Here is a 15,772-nt window from a genome sequence, read left to right as displayed (position 1 = left end):
TCGTCAGTCCCGCCTACTTAAAGATCTCCAGCTCACTTCATTCCTGCCTTTCCCTTGGTCACATCACAAGAAACCATCTTCTGCGTTCCTGTTTAAAGACTGGCTTTGCTGATGACATCCCTTCTGGCTCCTTATCTTGCTTGCTGTTCCTCTACTTGTATCCCTGACTTCTGGCCTGGCTGATTACCCGATCTGGTTACTGAACTCTGGCTTGGCTGATTACCTGATCTGGTTACTGAACTCTGGCTTGGCTGGCTACCTGATCCAGTTACTGGACTCTGGCTATGCTTTGACTACGCTTACTCTATTTACCTTTTTATTTTTATTAATAAACAAGTGTGATTTTACTGTACTTCTGTCTTGGTCTGGTTCATGGTTTCTGTCACATACTGAAGCAGAGCATGATCCCCTCTTCGGAGACTGGGCCGCAGTGCAGTATTCCAACATGATAAGGACCCAAAACACACCTCCAAGACGACCACTGCCTTGTTAAAGAAGCTGAGGGTAAAGGTGATAGACTGGCCAAGCATGTCTTCAGATCTAAACCCTATTGAGTATCTGTGGGGCAGCCTCAAATGGAAGGTGGAGGATCACAAGGTCTCGAACATCCACCAGCTCTGTGATGTCGTCACGGAGGAGTGGAAGAGGACTCCAGTGGCAACCTGTAAAGCTCTGGTGAACTCCATGCCCAAGAGGGTTAGGGCAGTGCTGGAAAATAATGGTGGCCATACAAAATATTGACACTTTGGGCCCAATTCGATCATTTTCACTTAGGGGTGTACTCACTTTTGTTGCCAGCGGTTTAGACATCAATGGCTGTGTGTTGAGCTATTTTGAGGGGACAGCAAATTTACACTGTTATACAAGCTGTACACTCACTACTTTACATTGTAGCAAAGTGTAATTTCTTCAGTGTTGTCACATGAAAAGATAGAATAAAATATTTACAAAAATGTGAGGGGTGTACTCACTTTTGTGAGATACTGTATATATATATAGATATATATCTATATATTTATAGATATATATATATATATCAAAGATCATAAACATTTAACATTAAGAAACATTTAAATAGACATTAAACTTATTTCACCATCACTATTTTTACTTGATATTACAATAAAGAGCAAGAGAGACAACAGTAATGAAGTAAAGACTTATAACCTGATTTTGAAAGAGGATGTTAAATGATAATAGAAATAACTAGATAAAGAGATTGCACTGCTCCAAGTCCCAAGCTTGCTTCTCAGGTCCTCTATCGCTCTGAGTGACGGTTAAGAAAGAGCTCATACAACCTCTACGAATAAGTCCAGTGAGGGTGAAATGCGTCTGAGGTGCTTGGCCTAGAGTGGGAACTGTGTCGAACTCAGTTGCTTTGATTACGTCTAATGGGGTGACTTTTATGGAGTTTGGTTTTGTTCTTTATCTTAAGAATAACCAGATACTTAATAACACATTCCTTTCCATTATCTTCCAAAAGGTTCCTCTGGTGGTATTTAAACGTGAGAAGGAAATTGCTCGCAATGTGGAGTTTGATGGCCTATACATCACAGAGCAGCCCTCAGACGATGACATTAAGGGGCAATGGGATCGCCTTGTCATCAATACTCCGTAAGATACTCTAATATTATGATATACATATGGCATTATTATGATTCTATAGTAAATATGAGTCATTTCTGCTATGCAGTAAATAATCTTTTTTTTCCACAAATTAGTTAAAGAGGTTGTAATTCTTAAATTTATTTTTTCATAAATAACTTACCTTCTCTGTGCAATGGTTTTGCACAGAGTGGCCCTGAACCTCATCTTCTGGGGTCCCCCGCTGGCACCACTTTGCTGCTCCTTGTATGCGTGCACCACCATAGAAGGCCAATAGCTCCTGCTGCTGCCTCTCTGTCCTATGAATGCAGAGAGAGAGAGAGGAAAGAGTCGCTACAGATGAGCACAGTGCTGCATTGAGTGAGGGAGAGGCATACAAATACTGGGACATTTTTTACCTTAATGCAGAGAATACATTAAGGTAAAGTATATTTAACTTTTACCAACACTTATATTAGTATTAACGGTCTTTTGAATCAATCACAACATCTATATATATAGTCAGCTGCTCTTAAATTATGATTCAGTTCATTAGGATTTGGGGCAGGACTTGAATGTAAAAAAAATAAATAAAATAACTAAATTAGACAATTCTGTTAAATGGTCTGTTAAATGGTTATTATGTACACATTTCAAATACTCATGAATAGAATAAGAATACCTTAATATTAGGGCATTAACTAATATGGCGCTCATCAGAGCTCTTGCAGTTCATTGAGAACTACAAGCCATCTGCAGCGGTGGCAGGCGGGACTTGTTAGATCATTCATAAGAATTCCTTTAGGAAAAAAAATTTGAGGTGGTTTCACCTGTGGCTTGTTTGGCAAATGTATTGCACAATGATCACTTCAAAGGCCAAAAGTATTAAAGCGAGTTTGAATACATTTATTTGAAAGGAGAAATGCAGTGATAGCTCAATTAAAGCCTAAGTACATTGCAAATAATTAAAGTTGTCTCTCCACTGCACCGATGAAGAATCTACATTCCTGCAATCTTCCTTCCTGCCATTTCTAGATTTTTTTTTTTGTTTAATAAGTTTTTATTAAAGGAAAATATAACAAAGATATAAATACATCTCAAAATAGGTAACATTTTCATATTAGCAATAACATGGATTACAGTACTCATACAGGCCAGCGAATCTGTGTAAGTCGGAGATACAGTATTTATCAGTATAAAATATACAAAGAATCAAAGTTCTGCCTTATTAAACAGAAGATTTTTAACATGTGAGCACTATAATCCAAACACATTTGAAACCAGAAAAAAGAGAAATGTAGTTTTGGTTTAATGAAAATAATGAATATGGAAGGAAAACAGGGGAGAGGTAGAGAAAAAGAAAAAATAAAGAAGAGGGAAGAAGGGAAGGACGAAAGAGGGAGAAGTGAAGAAAAAATGATAGAAAGGAAGAAAGAGGGGGGTAGTGGGTTGCCAGCATGCAAAACCGCATAATGAAAAGGTAGGCAAGGTATCAGAAGTCCAAGGTATGGTAGCTAAGGTTGATTAACAGTTTTTAAGGGGTTTGTGCAATGAGGTCTCTATATGAGGAGGTGGTTTGAAATTTTTTCCAAGGATCCCATATTAATGAATGTTTCTGGGAGGTCCCTCTAACATTGTGGGTGATATTCTCCATGAGATGTACATTGTCAACTGCTTGTAGCCAAACTTTTATGGAAGGAGATATTGGCTGACCCCATAACGTGGGGATTAGGGCCTTGGCGGTATTTAACAAATGAGGTATGATTGAGCGTTTATACACCCTTATAGGAGTTTTTGTAACATGAAAAAGGATAGCCCAGGGGTCATCTGGTATATTGACATCAGTAATCTGGACAATCAAATCGCGTATGTCATCCCAATATGATCGAATCAGTGGGCAAAACCACCATATGTGTGCATGAGTAGCTTTGTTCCCACAGTTCCTCCAGCACAATGGGGAACTGGCGGGGAACATTTGGTGCAATTTAACTGGTGTGTAATGCCACCTAGTGAGCAGTTTATAATTTACCTCTGACATTTTTGAGGCTAAGGATGAAGTGTGGGCTAATTGTAGGATCCTATCCTTTTGGTTATCAGTCAAGGTCAGATCTAGGTCGATTTCCCATTTAGTCAGGAAAGGTGGGAAGCCGGGGGTTTGGAGAGCAATGAGGGCTTTATAAAATAAGGAAATACTATGTAAGGGGGGGTCTTTGGGATGAAATATTACCTCTATATCGTTTAGGTAGCTGACACCCCTAAGTGGAGTAGGAAGGGTTCTTAGGAAGTGTTGTAGTTGGTGGTATCTCCATTTATCTAGAAACGTGACTGGGTTAGGAGCGAGGATACTATGTAATGGTTTAAGTTTGTTGCCGTCCAAAATATGATGTAGTAAGAGAGGCTCTTCAGGCCTCCATGTTTTAAAGCCTGGGTCTAGAAGGCCTGGCAGAAAATATGTATGGTTAAGGAGAGGAAGTAGGGGGGAATCATAGTTCCAGGAAAATTTTTTATGTATGGCGTCCCATACATCCAAAGAGGATATGGTAAGAGCCGAGGTATTACGATCAAGGTTCCTGTGAGAGCGGGGTATCCAGGGAGCCACTGAGAGATCCACTCCACTTAGGAAATACTCTACTTGTACCCATAACTTCGAGTTAAGAGCATATTTCCAATCAGCTAGTCTGGCTAATACTGTCGCTTGGTAGTATGCTTTAAAACTAGGAAGTGCCAGACCACCTGAGCATTTAGGACGAAACAATAGCTCCCTGGATATTCTAGCATGACCATTCCTCCAAATGAAGCGGGAAATCATGGATTGTAGAATAGTAAAAAAGCCCACTGGAACACACAATGGGAGCATTTGAAAGAAAAAGAGGACGCGAGGTAGTATGTTCATTTTAATTATATTTACCTTCCCTAACCATGTGTGGGACAGGTTGGACCATTTTCGCAGGTCACCTCTAATCTTGTTTAGCAAGGGAATATAATTATATCGGAAGAGGGATTGGAGATTAGGGGTAAGATAAATACCTAAATATTTCAAACATTTTGTTTCCCATTTAAAGAGGAAGAGGGGCTTGAGAGAGAGAGCATCGGACTTAGGAATATTAATGTTTAAGATTTCGGATTTGGATAAATTTATTTTGAAGTTAGAGATTGAATGAAACGTGGAGAATGCAGACATTAAATTGGGGATCGAAATGCGTGGCTGTTGGATGAAAAATAGTACATCATCTGCGTAAGCTGCGTATTTATGGGATCTGTTGCCTATTTGTATACCTTTAATATTAACATTATTCCTAATTGTAGCTAAGAAGGGTTCTAATGTTATAGCAAATAGGAGAGGGGAGAGGGGACATCCCTGTCTAGTACCATTGTGTAAGGCAAAGGGGTCACTTAACGTACCATTAATTCTAATTTGTGCTGAGGGATTGGAATACAGGGATGAGATACGATGAAACATTTTAGGACCCAGCCCTAAGTGTCGTAAAGTCAGTTTAAGATATTCCCAGTCCACCCTATCGAAAGCTTTTTCTGCATCGGTGGAAAGGAGTAGGGTAGGGCTGGGAGCATCATTGGACATATTGGATTAGAGAGATTGCACGAAGGGAATTATCTTTTGCTTCTCTATGGGGTATGAAACCTGACTGGTCAGCCGATATCCATCTGGGTATAAGGGGGAGTAATCGGTTTGCCATTACTTTGGCAAATAATTTAATGTCGACATTTATTAGTGATATTGGCCTGAAACTATTACACAGGGTAGGGTCCTTATCTGGTTTGGGAATGACAGTAATATGAGTTAAAAGTGACTCTGCGCGTAGTCCGGAGGTTTGAGAAATAGAATTTGCATATGCAGAAAGACGGGGAAGTAAGATGTCACTGAATGTTTTGTAATATAAAATAGTGAACCCATCTGGTCCGGGGGCTTTACCAGACAGGGAGGACTTTAATGCTGCCTGAAATTCCTCAACCGAAAAGTCTTCCTCCAGTTCTTTAAGGATAGAGATAGGCAATTTAGGGAGATTGGCGTCTTGTAAGTATGAAAGCATGCGGTTTCTTCTCTCCTTGTGAGGAAGATGTGAAAGGTCGTTTTTAACATTGTATAGGTCAGAATAATATGCTCTAAAGGCTTTAGCAATGTCCGGAGTCGCATGAGCCAATTCACCTGTTGAGAGTTTGATTTTGGGGATAAATGACTGCGACTGTTTAGTCTTTAATGATCTAGCTAATAATCTACTTGGTTTGTTCCCCCATTCATAGAATTTCTGTGATATACGTTGGAACTTTCTTTTGGTGTCTAAATTAAGAAGGGATTTTAATTCCTCTCGCTTAAGTGTAAGGGATTGGAGGTGATCAATATGCAAAGAGAGTTTATGTTGCTTGTCAAGAACCGCTATCTGTTGTAACACCTGGTCAATTTGTTGGCCATGTTCCCTTTTCTTCCGAGCACCGAGCTCAATGATTCGGCCTCTAATAGTAGCCTTATGAGCTTCCCATACAATAGAGGGGGAGGTGTCAGAAGATTTGTTTTCCTTAAAGTATTACGACAGGTGAGAGGCCAACATGGAAACCTCAACTTCATTAGTGAGAAGGGAATCATTAAGTTTCCAATTGGTGGAACGATGTGGTAGGGAAGGCATGGTCAATCGACACAGGTGCATGATCTGAAACGGATGCGGTACCAATGTGAGTAGATTGCAGAAGGGGGAGATGGAAATGGTCTAAGAATATATTGTCTATTCTAGAGTAAAATCATACAATACAGCGCTTGCAAATATATATAATATGTGATCTCAAAAGAAAGAAGGAATTTTGTTGCAGCTGCAGAATAAAAGTACTGTACTTTAGTGATAAATAACCAAGTGAACTGCGCTAGCAACTGTATATAATTAGGATGTACCCCAACAAAATAAAAACAACAATGGTGAATATGAAAGTGTCACAAATGGTGAAAAAAGTATCAAAGACCTGGACATGCACCCTGCGCAACGCACCCAATTTGGTGTGAGAATGCACAGGAGTGCACTACCAGAACCACAAGACCTTCAATATAGGTGATAAACCAATTTTTGTGCCTATTACTGTACAATGAATGGCAACGGGAACGTACAAAACTGCGCTCCCTGAGTGAAAACTTTCACTACAATAAAAAACAATTGATGTGCATATTTGAACAAATAATATAAAAAATATGAAAAATATCAATTATCATAACACTCATGTGAGGACGGAAAATAAATATACTCTCAAAAAAATAATATATTAATGATATATACAATCAAAGACCGACTTATGGAGCGATCCTCTCAGGAAATGCAGATGGGATAGTGAAATCATGAAATGTCACCAATAACAAACAGAAGAAACGTAACTAGTGGTTAGAGCCCCTTCATGGGAGAAGCAATAGGCAGACTTCCAGCTTTTTCATCCTTATGATCACACAGGGCTGATGGTATATCAATGTTGAAATTGCTTGAAAGGGACCACAAAGCTCGCATTCCACCAAAAGAGAAAGGAGAAGCATATAGCATAAAACCTTAGGGTACCAAGGGGTCACCTGCGCATAAAAGCGCTACTCACGGGACCGGTATGCAGAGCAGGCAATCAGATAATATGGTCGGTTCGCCGCTCTCCGGCGTGCGTTCCACCAACACCAGGAAGTGATGTCACTGGTAGCAAATCAGACAGACGTGGACAGGATATTGCGTCGACGCGTTTCGCCCCTCCCCCAGGGCGTTATCAAAGACTCGAACTTTGATAACGCCCTGGGGGAGGGGCGAAACGCGTCGACGCAATATCCTGTCCACGTCTGTCTGATTTGCTACCAGTGACATCACTTCCTGGTGTTGGTGGAACGCACGCCGGAGAGCGGCGAACCGACCATATTATCTGATTGCCTGCTCTGCATACCGGTCCCGTGAGTAGCGCTTTTATGCGCAGGTGACCCCTTGGTACCCTAAGGTTTTATGCTATATGCTTCTCCTTTCTCTTTTGGTGGAATGCGAGCTTTGTGGTCCCTTTCAAGCAATTTCAACATTGATATACCATCAGCCCTGTGTGATCATAAGGATGAAAAAGCTGGAAGTCTGCCTATTGCTTCTCCCATGAAGGGGCTCTAACCACTAGTTACGTTTCTTCTGTTTGTTATTGGTGACATTTCATGATTTCACTATCCCATCTGCATTTCCTGAGAGGATCGCTCCATAAGTCGGTCTTTGATTGTATATATCATTAATATATTATTTTTTTGAGAGTATATTTATTTTCCGTCCTCACATGAGTGTTATGATAATTGATATTTTTCATATTTTTTATATTATTTGTTCAAATATGCACATCAATTGTTTTTTATTGTAGTGAAAGTTTTCACTCAGGGAGCGCAGTTTTGTACGTTCCCGTTGCCATTCATTGTTCAGTAATAGGCACAAAAATTGGTTTATCACCTATATTGAAGGTCTTGTGGTTCTGGTAGTGCACTCCTGTGCATTCTCACACCAAATTGGGTGCGTTGCGCAGGGTGCATGTCCAGGTCTTTGATACTTTTTTCACCATTTGTGACACTTTCATATTCACCATTGTTGTTTTTATTTTGTTGGGGTACATCTTAATTATATACAGTTGCTAGCGCAGTTCACTTGGTTATTTATTCTAGAGTAAGATTGGTGTGTTGAGGAAAAATGTGAAAAATCCTTCTCTTTGGAATGAAGGAGACGCCAAACATCCATTAATTGGAGATCTAGAAGCCTTTTTTTTAACAAACTTCAGTCGTTTAAAAGAAATGTTAGAACGGCCCTGTGACGTATCCATAGAGGGGTCCAGTGACATGTTTATATCCCCCGCCAAGATAGTAAGTCCCTTAGCAAAGTGTGACAATTTAGTCAGTATTTGGGAGAAAAAAGCAGGTTGATTATGGTTTGGACAATAAATATTTGCAAGGGTGCATTGGGTGTTTCCAATAGATCCTCTAAGAAAAAGAAAGCGGCCGTGATCATCGGCCAGCATTTCAGACAACCTAAAGGACACATTTTTGCCAAAACCAATGGCTACACCCTTGGCCTTATTGGTGTCTGATAAGCTATAATACCACTGTGGAAAATTAGGTGATGTTAGTTTAACAGGTGTCGTGTGGGTTAAATGCGTTTCCTGAAGAAAGGCAATGGAACATGTGGCCTTCTTCAGTTCCCGAAGAATTTGATGTCTTTTAGCAGCAACATTGAGACCCCTAACATTATAGGATACAATCTTTACCGTAGCCATTGATAAGATAAAATGTGTACTTTCAGCCTATCCTGCCATGCATGCCAGCCAGGAGGGGGAAGTAAAGGGGAGAAAGAGGAGAAATAGAGAGAGAGATGAAGAAAGAAATAAGATGACAAGCGTATACACAGAGTATACACATAAAACAAAAACCTTGTGGGAAACATATGAACATCACGCAGGAACCTGCAGTGGTCCCATTGGGGAAAGAGAGAGCGGGAGGCCATCCCAATCCCTAAGCAGGGATTAAATAGGATAACTACAGGACCCCTCACGCTCACCAGCCCCAGAAGGAGGTGGGGGCGGGGTTACGCTGTAGGGGAGAGGCAGTGAGGGAGGTGCACCTCTACAGCACACGGCCTGTGAAGAAAAACAGTTAATTTGTAACTACAAGTAAACAATTAGTGCCAGTTAGGAATGTGAGACACTGTTCAAGTGTATCTAGGATCATTATAAACCATATACATCCTACAAGGAAACATAGAGGTAGACCAACTGGGAACGTGAACAAAAAAACAGAAGAAAAAATTTGAACATTGGTCGGTATAATGATAGGTCCGCTTTGAGCATATAAAAACAAATAAAAGTAGAAAAAAAAAAAAATTTTTATACTACTGCCAAAACCGGACTCTATATTAAAGTTCTTGTAGGAGAGAGGTCGTGTACATTATTGACATTGGTATGGGTAAAAGATTAAATGTTTCAACCATGCTTTTGTGCAGATCCTGGAAGTGAAGTACTCCCCTTTTTTGAGGGGGACTTTTTCCAGAGAGGATCCATTGGGCATGAAAATTTGGGGATTGGATCCTGCCAGCCTGGAAGCTCCATAGGCGAAAGATGAAGATCCTGCAAGAAAGTTGGGAGTTCCTCAGGAAACCTTAGTGTATGGGAACGGCCATTTTTCGTGGCGATCAGGTAGGCAGGGAATCCCCATCTGTATGTGATCCCATCAGAGCGTAGGCGGTCAAGAAGCGGCTTTAAGGTTCGGCGACGATCCAGAGTGTCTTTAGAGAGATCTGGATATATGGTGATGGTAGCCCCGTCGAAGTCAATATTAGGTAGACCCCGCATCTTCGTCATAATAGCATTTTTATCTTCAAAGTAGTGTAGGCGACAGATGACATCTCTGGGTTGGTCTGAATTAGCAGTACGGGGTCTCAGAGCCCGGTGCACACGGTCAAAACGTAGCGGAGCAGTAACAGAGTTACCCAGAACGGTATTAAAAATGCCTCTTATGGAAGGTTCAAGATCCGAATCTCCAGTTGCTTCCGGCAGACCTCTAACACGTATATTATTTCTACGGTTACGGTTCTCGAGGTCTTCAAGCTTATACAAAGATGCCCGATGAGCAAATGCTAGTTGGGTAACAGTGTCCTGTAATTCTTTAATGGCTACCGCCTGTGTGTCTTGCCGTTGTTCCGTCTCCTCCACTCTGACCAGGATATGTGACATATCAGTTCTGACAGCAGTGATTTCTTTTTTGATGGATTTCTCCAAGCTATGAAACATACCAGCCAATTCTTTTTTTAGACCGCTCATGAGTGTAGACATTTCAGAACCCGCGGGGGAACCAGGATCATCAACAAGGTCCGAACAATAAGAGGATGCCGGAGAGCTCTCTCTCATCGAAGCCGCGTGGGACGAAGGAGAAGCACTTGTTCTCGAAGGTTCGGGCTTGATTGCCACGTGCGTTGGCTCAGTATTGCTGAATGGAGCCTGCGGAAACTGGAGTAGACAGTGATCTCTTACTTTGACGTTTGACTGTGGCAGACCGGAGTTTCTGCGTTTTGCTGGGCATAACTGGAGCTATATGGCCGATAGCTGCAAAGGGCACCCCTTACTCACATCCAATCAATATTGTGCCAGCATCATAATGTTGCTAGCATGTAAAGGAAATCTCATAGAGATTAGGAGCAGGTAACTTTAAATGTAGCTAGGTTGGACACGCCCCCCCCTGCCATTTCTAGATGAGATGACAGATACGCTGAAGCTGCTCATGCCAATTTCCAGACAGTCCTACTGTTGCTCCTCTTGCTGACATCATTATACCTGCACTGTAATCATTGAAAGGTCAGCAGTCCTCTCATCAAAATGGGCCAAGGCCAATGATAGGAGTGTACAATCCATGTTCCAGGTCTGGATAGTATTACTAGCAGCTAGCCCATCCCTGCTATAAATTCGTAATGGGAAAAGGAGAGTGGGAAGTTTATTACTTTTTTAATGTGGCTGCAGGTTTAAACCCTTTAAAATCCAAAATAAAACAAAACCAAGATATTTTCTTAGAAAACCTAATTTGCTTTATGTAATTCTACTTATTGCGTAACAAATTTTTTGCTACTGGGTTATTTTTTGTACTAACTCAAACCCACACTTTGATTACTGACATACTGCAGTTGTTTCGGTCCATTACTGCTAAGTAATATTTTATTCATATGTTGTACTCACTGTACTAATTTTCGTACATATTCATTCTTTATTCATTTAAGTGCTTTTCTATTTACCTTAGGCAGTTGAGAGCTTGGGCTATCCCATATACTGCTTTTAAGGCATGGGGAAATAATTATGTAATTTTGCAATATCTTGCATCATGTAGGTTTTAAAGGAAACCTGTACTTAGGAAATATTGAGACTGCCATTGCTTTCCCCAGCCTTCTGAAATTACTAGTTCCCCCATCCAGTGATTTTCACAGTTTCTCAGTCCCTGATCTGAAATAAGTGCGTAGATGAGGAGGGATTACTTCACTTTGACTTTCCACCTATCTGCATGCTTGTTCCTGTTCAGATTCTCAGAAAAAGATAAGATGCTGATAGGAGGAGAGAGCAAATTGAGCAAAGACATGAGCCAGAGATCATTCATTCACAGACTCCTTTGAATGGCATTTTCAGAGGGTAGAGGGTAGTGTTAGACGCAATCAGATTTAGATGGACTTGACTAACAAATTAAAGCCAAACTCCCACTAATCCTTGTTTGGGATAAAGGTTTTACATAAATAAAGCGGATCTTCACCTTCCAAAACTTTATCCCTCTGCTCCACCCCTCCTCCAGTCCTCTACATACTTTTTTTATTTATTTACTTTTTTTTCTAAAAAATTGCCTAGCCCCTCCCCTTTTGCCTTTCATTTAAAAAAGAAGGAGGGGCAGCCCTGTCGGCATTTCATGATGAGCCACACCGGGTGAACCCAGAACAGCTGCCAGCCTATTTATGACATCACATCAAAACATGGTGGTGTGAGACCGAGTAATATCAAAAGAGAAAAGGATCTTAGCTGTGTGAGGGTGAAAATCTGCTTTAATATAAGATGGCCATTGTAAGCATCCCTGTCAGTATTAAATGGTTTGTCTCAACCCTCTAACTGCTACTTTTGCTGGACAGTTTCCATGCCTCTCAACAGTCCCAGATTGGGCAGGACTTTGCTGCATTCAGAGCTCTGTCCCGCCATACAGGGGCTTTGTCCCGCATAATTTTGTTGATTGTATGTTAAGTTCTGGCTCAATAGGACCTGCAGCAGTGTGATCATCCAGCACAGCCAGAGATTCATGGACATGTAAGGAAAAAACAGGGGGGGGGGGAGGCGCCGACCTGAGTGTAGTATTAAAATGATGACTTTAATAGGATAAGATTAAAAACACTTACAAGATGATAGAAGATGCATGCTCATCAAAGTAAAGTGCAGTCCTGGCATTCCACATGGCTCTGTGGGTCCCACCTCGGTTCCAGATAGCTGGAAAGGATTGAGCAGCTGGCTGGAATCGACCACAGTGTTTCTCCAGGAGCAAAGGAACCAAGCAGCTCTACACAGGCCAGCATGGACCGTGGAGCAGGAAGTGATGTCACGGGGTCTGATTGGACCTAGGCAGGGCTGGGCAATTTTTGGAGCAGTCAGCTCCGAGCGCGTAGCCTTTCATCACTGCAGCCCTGATTGACAAGATTCCATCCCTGCCTAGGTCCAATCAGATGCCGGTGACACTTCCTGTTCCACGGTTCATGCTGGACTGTGTGGAGCTGCTTGGTTCCTTTGCTCCTGGAGAAACACTGTGATCAATCACTCAACACTCAATCCTTTCCAGCTATCCGGAACAGCGGTGGGACCCACAGAGCCATGTGGAATGCCAGGACTGCACTTTACTTTGACGAGCATGCATCTTCTATCATCTTGAAAGGGTTTATAATCTTATCCTATTAAAGTCATCATTTTAATACTACACTCAGGTCAGCACCCCCCCCCCTTTTTTTCTTTACATGTCTTGCAGAGTTCCGGACACACACTGAAGGATGGCTGCCTTCCTTTTTAACCCTTAATACCCCTTTCTATGGATACATCACCATCCAGCTATTACAGCCACAGACTATACCCCTAAGGATTACTCCATCGGGAGCGCCAGATAAACGCTGACTATACTGCTAAGGGATTGGTGGTCAAGCCGGCTGGATGTGCACTGTGCAGTCAGGAAGAGAGACTTCAGCTGTCAAAATCAAGAGTGTGATGTCGGGTATGGGCAGGACTGCTACCCAGACCCGCCCCTCTGTCAAACAACCAGTGCATAACCAAAGATCCAGCATTCATACATTACTGGCCAGGGCAAAGATACAAAGTGTCAGGATCAGTTGTCTGTTCCCCTCTCCAAGGTTTTTTCTGCCTTGTAGTAGCCCTGCACTCACAGCTCACCACTTTCACTTTAAAACACAGAAGCCCGACTTCTGTAGTTGAAAGTGAAAGTAACAGCTCAGCTCCTTCAACAGCTTCCCTGATCTGCACTTAGTCGGGACAAGTGCTGGGCTGGCTGACTACAGTGTGTTCAAGGGGAAGGGGGAGAAGGGGGCAGAGCTGCACCCTAAACATTATCTCCTTCCTGCTTGGGGAGTCCAGGAGCCGAAAATGAGTGTGCACCCAGTGCACTGAAAGGGAGCAAGAAGGTGTAGCTGCAGTAGACAAAAGAGCCAGCTACAGAAAGGTGCTGCTTTTACAAAGGTAACCATGTGGAAGAATGTGGAGCTTTGGGGAGGGGATATGAGGGCAGAGGAGAGAGGGTTGTGTGTGTGTGTGTGTGGGGGGGGGGGTCCAGAGGTTATAGCTGAGGAGAGGGGCAATAGTGAGATGTGGTTGAATGACTGCACTCTATACCTGGTGCTCTTGAACTCTGAACCCTGTGCATAACATACTCCAGAACCCTGCACTCTGTACGTAATGCACTCCAGAACCATACACTGTGCTTAGCACTCTCCTGCACTCTACGTAACTCACTCCAGAACCATACACTGTGCCTAGGACTCTCCTGCACTCTGTATGTAATTTACTCCAGAACCAAACACTGTGCCTAGCATTCTCCTGCACTCTGTACGTAATGCACTCTAGAACCAAATACTGTGCCTAGCACTCTCCTGCACTCTGTACATAACACACTCCAGAACCCAGCACCTTGTACTTAACACACTCCTGAACCCTGCACTCTGTACATAACACACTCCTGAACCCTGCACTCTGTACATCGCACACTCCTGAACCCTGCGCTCTCTACTTAGCGCACTCCTGAACCCTGCACTCTGTACATCGCACACTCCTGAACCCTGCATTCTGTACATAGTACACTCCTGAACCCTGCACTCTGAACATCGCACACTCCTGAACCCTGCACGCTGTACATCGCACACTCCTGAACCCTGCACAACTGTACATAGCGCACTCCTGTCCCCCAATGCCAGGAGCCTGGCGGACAAGATGGGTGAACTAGAGATACTGTTGTACGAGGAGGATTTGGATTTTGTGGGAATTTCAGAGACCTGACCTCAACAGCTCTCATGATTGGCTGGCAACCATTCAAGGGTATATCCTTTATCGCAGGGATAGAGAGGGTAAAAAAAAGGGGAGGGGTATGCTTATATATCAAGAATAATGTACAATTGAATGTGAGAGATGACATCACTAAGGAGCTAGGGAGGAGTTGGAATCCTTATGGGTAGAGCTCCAAAGGGATTAAGCTAAGGGGAAAATAATACTGGGAGTATGCTATAGGCCCCCTAACCTGAGGGAGGAGGGGGAGACGGATCTATCACAAGGTGGATTAGCAGCAAGGATGGGGGATTTTAATTATCCAGACATAGACTGGGTGGAGGGAACCACGCATTTAAGGCTCACCAGTTCCTGAATGTCTTGCAGGACAATATCATGGTTCAGATGGTAGACCCACCAACTTGAAATAAAGCATTACTGGATCTACTGATTACCAACAATACAGACCTGATCACGGATGTGGAAATACGGGGCAATTTAGGAAACAGCGATCACAGGTCAATTGGCTTCAGTATAAATCACACAAATGGGAAACATAAGACATTGAATTTCAAAACAGCCAACTTCCCTAAACTACGAACCTTGCTAAAAGGCATGAATTGGGATAAAATCTTAGGAACAAAGAACACGGAGGAGAGATGGGTTTGCTTTAAGAGCATATTAAATAAGGGCATTAGCCAATGCATCCCATTGGGTAATAAATTTAAAAGAGCGAACAAAGATCGTCCTGTATGGCTTAACTCCACTGTAAAAATGCATATAAAAGCAAAGGAGAAGGCCTTCAAAAAATACAAGGTTGAGGGATCATCATCAGCATTCAGACTTTATGAAGAATGCAACAAGAAATGTAATTAGGGTGGCTAAGATAGAACACAAAAGATACATAGTGGAGGAGAGCAAAACAAATCCCAAGAAATTCTTTAAGTATGTCAACAGTAAAAAAGGGAGGACAGACCATATTGGCCCCATAAAGAATGAGGAAGGACATCTGGTTACAAAGGATGGGGAGATGGAGAAGTATTGAATTTATTCTTCTCCTCAGTCTTCATGAGGGAATCAGAGGGCTTCAATATCCAAAACTGCAGTGTTTATCCTCATGACATATCACAGGAAGCACCTCCATGGTTAACAGAGGACAGAA

The 15,772-nt window shown here is 42.2% G+C and overlaps 1 protein-coding gene across 7 annotated transcripts in view; it reads left to right on the top strand.

The window, feature by feature from the left end:
* Positions 1-15,772, top strand: part of RYR3 (ryanodine receptor 3) — a 1,082,755-nt gene that overhangs the window by 1,008,810 nt on the left and 58,173 nt on the right. For all 7 annotated transcript variants that reach the window (XM_073608696.1, XM_073608694.1, XM_073608691.1 and 4 more), the window contains one exon: positions 1,484-1,614. In XM_073608696.1, coding sequence (XP_073464797.1) covers positions 1,484-1,614 — 131 coding nt within the window. The remainder of the gene's footprint in view (positions 1-1,483; positions 1,615-15,772) is intronic.

This window comes from Aquarana catesbeiana, linkage group LG13 (genome assembly GCF_042186555.1).
Source record: "Aquarana catesbeiana isolate 2022-GZ linkage group LG13, ASM4218655v1, whole genome shotgun sequence".
In the NCBI taxonomy this organism is placed as follows: domain Eukaryota; kingdom Metazoa; phylum Chordata; class Amphibia; order Anura; family Ranidae; genus Aquarana; species Aquarana catesbeiana.
Note: the sequence above shows the minus strand (reverse complement) of the source record. Positions and strands in the feature narration are given on the sequence as shown.